This window comes from Leptodactylus fuscus, chromosome 5, assembly GCF_031893055.1.
Source record: "Leptodactylus fuscus isolate aLepFus1 chromosome 5, aLepFus1.hap2, whole genome shotgun sequence".
Taxonomy (NCBI): Eukaryota; Metazoa; Chordata; class Amphibia; order Anura; family Leptodactylidae; genus Leptodactylus; species Leptodactylus fuscus.
Window position 1 is genome coordinate 9,680,125 of NC_134269.1, and position 10,253 is coordinate 9,690,377.

The 10,253-nt window shown below is 45.4% G+C and overlaps 1 protein-coding gene across 1 annotated transcript; it reads right to left on the reverse strand.

The window, feature by feature from the left end:
* Nucleotides 1-321: 321 nt before the first annotated feature.
* On the reverse strand, nucleotides 322-1,269 carry LOC142204386 (olfactory receptor 6Q1-like). Its single transcript, XM_075275698.1, has one exon. It carries the CDS (start codon nucleotides 1,267-1,269, stop codon nucleotides 322-324), a length of 948 nt encoding a protein of 315 aa, XP_075131799.1.
* Between the last annotated feature and the right edge of the window lie 8,984 nt (nucleotides 1,270-10,253).

The following is a 10,253-nucleotide window of genomic DNA, read 5'->3' on the forward strand; positions in this document are numbered from 1 at the left end:
GTCTGTCTAAGGTTCTCTTCCTGAAGTGGACGTGGTTGTGTAATGTCTTGTGAATATCTTCACTTCTTGACGTGGTGGTGGTGGTGGTGGTGATTGGGTTGGAGTATTAGGATTTCTTCTAGACTTCACTCAGTTTAGAACTCCTCTCTAGACTAAGGTTCTCTTATGTTGTTTCTCTATGTTGAGCACTCTTCTACTTCTGGTCCAACTGAGATGTCATTTCCAGGATTCTAGGTTTATCTTCTCCAATCAATAGGTTGAATTCATGACTTATGTAACCAACATAAACCAGACCAATTCTAGAGCTTTACTACGATAAAATCATAATATGTGTTTCCAAATCCTCAAAGATTGAATATGTTTTACAATGGCGCTCCTGATGTCCTGGTTTCTCAAGCTGTAGATTAAAGGGTTAAACAATGGAGTCACCAGTGTGTATAGAACAGAAAGAGCTTTGTTGAGGTTTATGGAATTATCTTTTGGTGGGAAGATATAAATGGAGCACAATGTCCCATAGTACGTGCACACGATGATCAGGTGGGAGCTGCAGGTGGAGAAGGCTTTATGTCGTCTGGTGCTGGAGGGGATCTTGAGGATGGTCCAAAGGATTGATATATAGGAGGCTCCAATAAATATGAAAGGTGATACAAGGACGGGAAATGCCACTATAGTAGTGACCAACTCTACAGAGGACGTACTGGAGCAGGACAATCGTAGAAGAGGAGCAATATCACAGTAGAAGTGGTTGACGGTGTTGAGACAACAAAATGTTAACTTGCTTAAGGAAATGTACACAAAGAGGGACAAGATGAAACCCAACAACCAGCAGGAGGTGACCATCAGAAGCTGATGGGAGAAGGTCATAATGGTGACATAGTGTAATGGTCTGCAGATGGCTACATATCGATCAAAGGACATGGTCACCAACAACAAGCACTGGACAACAGTTGGTGCACTCAATAAGTAGAACTGACATATACATCGGGCAACCGATACTTTTCCTCCTCCCTCCAGTATCAGCCATAACATGGTGGGCACAATGTTACTGGTGAACAGGATCTCACAGAAGGACAACTGGCTGAGAAAGAAGTACATTGGGGAATGGAGGCTCGGGGTGACCCCAACCAGGACAATGACCAGGACATTTGCTGTCAAAGTTGAGACATGGACAATGAAAACCAAAGCAAAAACTAAAATCTTGAAGTTATGGAGGTCTCCAAATCCCAAGAGGAAAAATTCTGTGATTGTCGATTGATTTTTCTTGTCCATTTCCTAGAGAACAGGAGACAGAAGAAGATCAGAGTGTGTTAAGCCAATGGAATACTGTGAATGTAGTCACAAAATGTTATTTATTATGTGCTAGCAATTGTTCCATGGCCTTATCAATGTACAATTGGTCTATATCCAGAATTACTGGTCACTTTCAGGACCATATTTTTTTACGCTAGACTCACACTAGTCACACTAGCCATCTCTCTGTTGCTTGAGTCCTTCAAGGGACCTTTACAATGGAAAGACAAAAATGGCAAATAACACATTGACTATGAATGAAAGTGGAGGGGGAAAAAGTCTGTGAATGCCTCTTTCCTTTGCCACTTTTCGGCAGACATTGTGATGGAGTCTTCAATGGGGACCTTGTCATTTATGCCTCAGTGTCAGGCAGACAGGTTACAAGTTATTGCTGCCAGTGCTAAGGACGTGGCGTCCGATGTCTTCATGGAATGTCGTCTCCACCATCTTCCTGCCATTGACACCCTGTTCTCAGTAATAGAAAGTAATACACTGTACACCTGGAGTACACCTATACCAAGTAATACCCGAGTACACATAGTACACCTATGGAGATTGTATAGATGCTTTATCTGGTCATACAACACAGATACATATTATGACCATGCAAAATGATTTCTCGGCTTGTATCCCCCAGCTTATCACCGGCTGCTCCATTGGACCTACGATCAGATCTGTCCATGTCCATATTGACTCCACTGAATGGAAGGATGTCAGTCCTGTGAACAGAGATGATGTCTGTAACGAACTTGCCGTTTCTCACCTGACATGATCTGTGACACTGAAGACCAGATGTGTTGTATTGAACTACAGAAATGAAGCCATTTTATGTAGCATCGTGAGACCCTCCTGGGAGTCTCCACCGCTCTTCTTATTGTCAGTAGACTTGTTAGTGGTTGTATCTATATTCTCCAAAGACCAGTTATTTATGACTGTGAAGTAAATGTGTTCATATTATTTCAGGATTGATGTTTTTCTTATACATGGTGACCTCCTTCACCCCCAAATGGAGGACCTAGACACAACCTGTGTGTATCCTCCAAATAATCCAATCCAGATGGGCTTAGAAGGAGTTAGTTTGGCAAATGTAAATGGGCATATACACTGTCCAAAATAGGTTGGCGGCCATGCTGCGTTAATGCATTGTGTTAGTTGCTGTGTTTTGCTTGTGGGTGCAAAGCATAAGGTGGAATTGTTGATTAAGTCCCAACACTGGCACAATATGGGGGTATTTCTGTCCGTTTGCTGGTAGAACAACCCTCCACTGTGTCAATTATAAAGAAGAAAATATAAGGGGGACACCCACCACCTCCACCTACCACCATCTCCCGGTTTGTTGCTTGACTTTGGACCACATACGTATGAGTTGAGAGGCAAAGTGTAGGAATGCCAGGTGAAGCGCTCTGAGTTCTCTCCAGTTGGATGACACATTTCTTTCTAGGAAATTCCAGTTCCCTTCTCTCCCCATTGGAGATAGATGCATGCGTTGGTGGTCAAAAGGATCCTATGAGGTTGGACTGTGGACATTTTGTTTTTCAGATGTAGCCACCATCTCAGGGAGGTGGAGGAAGTTTTCCAGCGAGTAGACTCAAAGAAAGAATCAGTTAAGCAGGGAGGTTGGTGGAAACCCTTAACGTGACCAACAAGGTCTTATACAGAGCACATGTTTGTATGTCCCTCATTGGCTTTGATTAAGGGATGGCTGGAAGGTTATTAAATGACTGCTGGATTGAAGAGTCACAGTTCCTATATTTTGCCTGAGCGGCCACAGCTTACTTTGTGTCTGCAGAGCTTGCAGACTATGATGTTTTTGATAGAGGACAATGTATGTTGAAAATTTCCACCATGGGAGATGCCCCCACAAAGCAACCAGCAGCAATGCTTGCAATATTTCTACAACCACCAATACAGCTTGCCCTAGGCCCACCCTGCCAGATTTTTTTTTTTTTTTTTTTTTTTGGGGGGGGGTCAGCTATAGGATTCACACTATCACTGTCACCAATCTCCTCCTCTGATGTCATCACTTCCTTGTCTTCCTAATCTGATTCTTAGGTCCTGTCCAACACATAATCATCATCATCATCATCATCATCACCACCATTCCTGCAACTTTTCTCAGATTTTGATCTCATAAGATCCTTGCACCTCTCATGATTTCAACCTTTAGAATTGCCCTGATTACCACCATGGCTACTAGTGCCCATAACACTGCCACCACCAAAATGGTTGCCACCACCAACATTCGTATAGCTGATCATCAGGAACATTATCTTGAATATCTTCCTAAGAAGTCGCACCCAGTGTTCTGTCTCTCAAAAGAAGGTGATCCACTATGGGTCAGGGAAGACACAAATGATAGAATAAAACATATTTATATAGGCCACAAATGATGGTGGAGGAGGACAAAGGCATCGTATGCTGGCTCAAAGTCATTGTGTCACTGTCAGAGGCAACATCATCCTGCTGAGATAAGGGAAGAGCTATTCAGTCCTCTATGTTATCTGCTTCCTCCACAGCAATATACCTACCAGAGGTAACTGTACCCTGTTACTACTGGCCAAGGGACTGGTACCAACAAATCTGCTGCTGCTGGTTTGGGGTATAACAGTCCGTGGAGTCTCATCTTCCTCTTGTTTGGTGACAGCTGGACACGTATTGGGCAGCGATCTCCACAGTGGCCGTCTTGGTTTTCTCAGAGTCACAGTATCCCCATAATAGTGATTATCTTATTGCCCTAATACAGACTCCTCACGTCTCAGCTGGCAGTAAGCGTCACGTGATCATGTGTATCTCATTTTGGATATCAGTGAAAAACCTGTGATCAGTTGTTATGGATACCTGGAGTAAAGCTGTGTGTATGTGACCTTGTGTAACAGTGTCATCCACAGAGCCCTTGCTATGGAAACCTGAAGTAAAACTCTAATGTGTAGCACTCTGTGCAGAGCCATCTATCTAATCCTCCAGCATATGGTACTGCATGCTCCTCTCCTGTGTAGTACTGTATGTAAACGCACGTATCTAATCCTCTGGCATGTGGTACTGTCTGAAGACATGCGTATCTAATCCTCCAACGTGTGGTACTTTTTGAAGATACGTGTATCTAATCCTCCGGCATGTGGTATTGTGTGCAGTGGCTTGTATCTAATCCTCCAGTGTGTGAAATCGTGTGAAGACACACGTATCTAATCCTTCAGCATGTGGAACTGTGTGCAGACGTGCATATCGAATTCTCGGTCATGTGGTATTGTGTGAAGAGGCGCATATCTAATCCTATGGCATGTGGTACTGAGTGCAGACGTATATATCTAATACTATGGCATGTACAACTGTGTGCATACGCATGTATTTAATCCTCTGGCATGTGGAAATGTGTTCAGATACGCATATCTAATCCTACGGCATGTGGTACTGTGTGCAGACATGTATCTAATCCTCTGGTGTGTGGAACTGTGTGCAGAGGCGCGTATCCAATCCTCTGGCATGTGGTACTGTGTGAAGACGCGTGTTTCTAATCCTATGGCGTGTAGAACTGTATGCAGACGTGTGTATCTAATCCTCTAGCGTTTGGGTCTGTGTGTAGACACGCATATCTAATCCTCCCCCGTGTGGTACTGTGAGCTGAGATGTGTATCTAATTCTCTGGCATGTGGTACTGTGTGCAGAGGCATGTATCTAATCCTCCAAAGTGTGGTACTGTGTGCAGATGTACGTATTGCCAGGGTCTGCGGTTGCTAGGTGGGGTAGCATAGACAAAGTCCAATTTCTTTTAGTCCAAAACAAAGGTAGAGTTTATTTTCACTCAAAAGGTAGTGCAGCAACAAAAGGAAACAATACAAAAATAAACATAGCAATGTCCCTATAACACAGTGCCCTCATAAGTCTCCACACACCTATATGGTGGTCTCTCCCCAAGGAGTGATGATACCCCCCTTACCCTGTCTAAGCCTCTCACCTCTACCAGGTTATAGTCTTTTCTACACTGGGCTGACAAATTGCAAGTACATCAAAACGGCCGTCCTCAATTGAGAGATTATACCTGGTAATAATCCCAGCGTCGTTGCAAAACAAAGGCCTCTTGGAAGGTCGAGCTTGATGCTAAACGGAGCAGCCTTTATTGGGCTATATCAGTGAGATTCTGTCTTCCTAATTACATCAGGGAAGACAGGCTTGCACATTCCAGTGAGCGCCCTCTATTGGTTTGCAACACTGAAGCCGCAGCTGACTTCCTAATTACATCATGGAAGACAGATTTGCATATTCTTCCCATGGTCCCTTGCGAAGTGGAGTGCTAAAGGCTTAATAAGTCTCCACATACCTATATGGTGGTCTCTCCCCAAGGAGTGACAATACCCCCTTAACTCCTAAGCATCATTAATAGTGCCTTTATAACCCGGTGCCTCTATAACACAATGCCCCTATAACACAATGCCCCATTAAGAGAGTCAGTAGCAATGTCCCTATAACACAGTGCCCTAATAGCATCAGTGATAGTGTCCCTATAACACATTGCCCCTATAAGAGAGTCTGTAATAATATCCCTATACCACAGTGCCCTCATAACACAATTCCCCTATTAGAGGCAGATAACTGTGCGAGTATTGTTACCTTGCCCAAACATTCTATTATGGATGACGATGGAGTTAAACTAGGAGATGGTAATGATGCCCATGACCATGTACTAAATATCCATGAATTCTGGTACTATATGAGGATGATCTTGCTCAGATTACTGGTCAGTCCAACCTTGTGTTAGGATTGTGCAGTAACTGCGGCCATGATATGGGCATCACTGTCTGTTCCTCTGCACAATCCAGGGTTGCAGGGGTTAATCTGCCTTGCAACATCCGAGCGTGGTCGACTGGTTGATCTACATGTGTGTCGACCAATGGACGCTCGGATTGGGCAACTGGGCTATTTGCTGGTGACCGCCCCTTGCCTGTATAAGGGGGCTGGTCTGGACGCCCGGTGCTCTAAGATCAAATTCAAATCCTAACCTGAATTGATGTGTGTGTGGTGCTTGGGTTCCAGCCTGTCAACACTTAGTGGCCCTAGTTAGAGTGATCCCCTGAGTCAGCAATGCCATTTCTAGTTGGGCAGCATGCTGCCTTGTGTGTGTGTGTCAGTCAGTATTCACACTGACCAGTTGTTAGGCTGTAGCTGCATTGGGGGTTGGGTGGCTGGAAGCACACAGGGTTTGTTGGTCTCTGGCTAGTCCAGGAGTTCTGGCTAGCCAGTTAGTTTATTTGTGTGGCTGCTCTGACTACACAGGGCTCTGTGATTGGTGACAGAGCAAACCTGGTCCTTTTATTTAGCTGGCAGTGACAGTAACTGTTGACAGCATTCACACCAGGTTGTTTAGCAGTCAGTAGCCCAGTGGGCTCCACAGGGTTTAATTTGTTTGTTTGTTTTTTAATAAATCCTGCTGACCATAACAGTATCTTAGAGCCAGAGCCTTGCCGCAATATGACTTCAAAAACGCATTTAGTGAATCTTGTTGAGAGCCTGAACACACGCCTGGGAGCGGTGGAGCAACACTTGCAGCAATCTCCACCAGCTGCCCCAATTAATTTTTCTGACCTATCTCAAGGTTTAGTTCAGGCTATGGCTCAGTTGGTTGGTAGTCTGCCGACCCCTGCAGCGTCACTGTGTCCTCTCCTGCCTCCGGAGCGGTATGCAGGTGAGTCGCAGGGATGTCGGGGATTCATTCACCAATGTAAAACATACATTTAAGCCTGTCCCAATCTCTTCCCAGATGAGAAATCTAAAGTGGCCTTTGTGGTTTCCTTGCTCACTGGGAGAGCCTTGGCCTGGGTTACCCCGTTAAAAGAACAGGACGCAGCGGACTTGGCTACACTAGCCGCGCTGTGTGAAGCACTATGCCTGGTGTTTCATGGCCCAGTGCCCCAGTCAACCTTTGCCTCTCAGCTCTTACGTTTAAAGCAAGGCCAGAGCTCAGTAGCGGACTTTGCTATCAAGTTTCGAACCTTGGCATCCGAGCTGGATTGGCCAGACAAGGTACTGGTGGCAATATTTTGGGAAGGTTTGTCCTCAAATATAAAGGATGAACTAGCAGGCCGAAGGCCTTCCACCTCCCTCTCTGCCCTAATAAATTCAGCTACTCGTGTGGATACACAGTCGTCTGATAAGAGAGTGGAGCGGGGCTCGAGCGTAATCTTATGTCACAGAGGGGGGTCATAAAATCTACCACTGCCTTACCTGTTGAGGAATCCATGGAACCTATGCTCCTGGTGGCAGCAGGAGTAGGAATATCAGGGGGGTAATATCAGGGGACGCTCAGATTGGGCAGCTGGGCTATTTGCTGGTGACCGCCCCTTGCCTGTATAAGGGGGCTGGTCTGGACGCCCGGCACTCTAAGATCAAATTCAAATCCTAACCTGAATTGATGTGTGTGTGGTGCTTGGGTTCCAGCCTGTCAACACTTAGTGGCCCTAGTTAGAGTGATCCCCTGAGACAGCAATGCCATTTATAGTTGGGCAGCATGCTGCCTTGTGTGTGTGAGTGTGTCAGTCAGTATTCACACTGACCAGTTGTTAGACTGTAGCTGCATTGGGGGTTGGGTGGCTGGAAGCACACAAGGTTTGTTGGTCTCTGGCTAGTCCAGGTGTTCTGGCTAGCCAGTTAGTTTATTTGTGCGTCTGCTCTGACTGCACAGGGCTCTGTGAACGGTAACAGAGCACACCTGGTCCTTTTATTTAGCTGGCAGTGACAGTAACTGTTGATAGCGTTCACACCAGGTTGCTTAGCAGTCAGTAGCCCAGAGGGCTCCATAGGGTTTTTTTTTTTTTTTTTAAATAAATCCTGCTGACCATAACACCTTGCCACATGCTTATTTTCTGCTTGAAGAATTTGTACATCTTGTCAGCGGACAATACAGAGACCACCACACAAAGTCACCACCACAAAGTTTTCTCCAGTTATGTATTTTGCCTTGGTGAGTTATCACCTGTTTAGACTTTTCATTCCCAGTGTGGCGGTTGTGTCTGTTAACAAAACCTGCAGGAATGAGGATTGTCGGCTCCATTAGCATACCTTTGCTAACTTCATTATCCCAGCAGGGGAGCCTCCTGGAGTTGTGCACTGAAAGACCTCTAAATACACAAAACACCAAAGGGAATATGGTTTTATGATATTTGCCTAGGAGGAGATGCCACAGTTGTACCGTTAAATTCTTTGGGTGTGCCAGGTGGAACCGAATGCTCAAAGTCCAAACTTGCTAGTGTTGGGAGCAGGGGAAAGGTCCAGACATAGAAGTCATTACCTAAAGGAAATAGGGGTGTCATCATTGGTGTCTACACAATAGGGATCTCGCCATCAACTGACCACCGGCAAGCCATCCACTATCCAGTTTCTCTGGGGTTTAGCGTGGAAACATGGTGGATGGACAGGGGTGAAGTGTGAACGCCCCCTAAAGCATGCACCCTGTGGCCTGAAAGTGAGGTCCCAGAGAACCAACTACAGACTCATGTTGGTATTTAACCTTTTCTATCTTTTAGTCCAATTTTATGTATTGTATTGTGCTTTTATCTGTTTTTTCTTGTCATCCACTGATATGTATTTTGGTATATGTCAGTGGCCACTTGGGTTAATAAATATATAAAATGTATAAAGCTTGTTTCCTATTATTCTATAAGACCCAGGTATACTCGCAGGGTGCGAGTGGAAGTAAGAAAGAAGGGTGATCGCCAGGTGTGCCAAAGCCGGTTTGGTAAGGTGATATCCTTCACAACTCAGATATAAGCCCTATGTGTCCTTCAAGAATTTGACCCTGGTGGTCTTAGGTATGTAATGGTTTGAGGAATTCCATGTATCCTCCTCGAATCTGTCTCATGTGGGCTTAGGCTATGTAATGATGTGATTTCATATCTACTGGAGTTTGGGATTTTGAGCTTGTATCAGAAATACTAAGTTCTGACTCTGGTTCTAAGTAGGGTTGAGCCGATCTTGACTTTTCAGGATCGATTTTAAAATCTGATTTCCGATCATTTTTCATTCGAACCCGATCTCGATCCCAATTCCGATCCCAATGCAAGTCAATTGGATTTTTTTATTAATCGGAGATCGGATTTTAAAAGCAATCCTATTCACTATACAGCATGGAATCTAAGAATTGTTAGAATCCATGCTGTGTATTGAATCACTAAAGTAGCCAGAGGATTTTTTTTTCCCCCCCTGGTGTCCACTTACCTCCAGAGATGGCAGCTCCGGTGCCTTCCTTCTTCTTTGCCTCGCTGCCGCTCCACGCTGCTCTTCTCCCTTCACTGCCCCCTCCCTGCCAGGTTAGGAGAGTCTGGGCGAGTTAGGAGAGCGTGGGCGGGTACTGGGAGGGGAGAAATCATGTCTCCCCACCCTGTACCCGCCCACACTCTCCTACGCCACAAGCCCCACCTTCCTAGCTCTTTAAACACTAACCTGGGAGGCGGGGCAGCGAGGCAAGAAGAGCAGCGTGGAGCGGCAGCGAGGACAAGAAGAAGGAGGGCACCAGAGCAGCCATCTCTAGAGGATAAGTAGCTGCTAGAGATGTTTAGTTTAGCCTCTCATTCGAATGAATGGAGGCAGCTGGCGCGCAGGGGGTTAAGGCTGTGTGCCGGCTGCTTCCATTCATTCCTATGGAACTGCAGCGGAGCCTTCACACTGAGTATACAGCGTATACTCAGTGTGAAGGCTAAGCAAAGCATTGTGGGAAAAGATCACCGATCTCGATCCCACATAAAAAGATCGTGTTCGGAATTCTGATCGCAATCGGAAATTTTCTCGATCGCCGATCGGAATCCGATCTTTTCCGAACACGATCACTCAACCCTAGTTCTAAGTTCTCATTTTGGCATACAATGGTGTCTGAATAGTTCAGTAAAGCTGAAGGCTCCCTTGCACCCAGCAGAATACAGAATACAATTTTACCAATTTCATTTTTAGTGCAGCCGGTGTATAACTTCACCATCCCA

What these genes read in the sequence shown, in the direction of transcription:
- LOC142204386 (XM_075275698.1), bottom strand. Translation starts at nt 1,269, where the DNA reads ATGGACAAGAAAAATCAATCGACAATCACAGAATTTTTCCTCTTGGGA.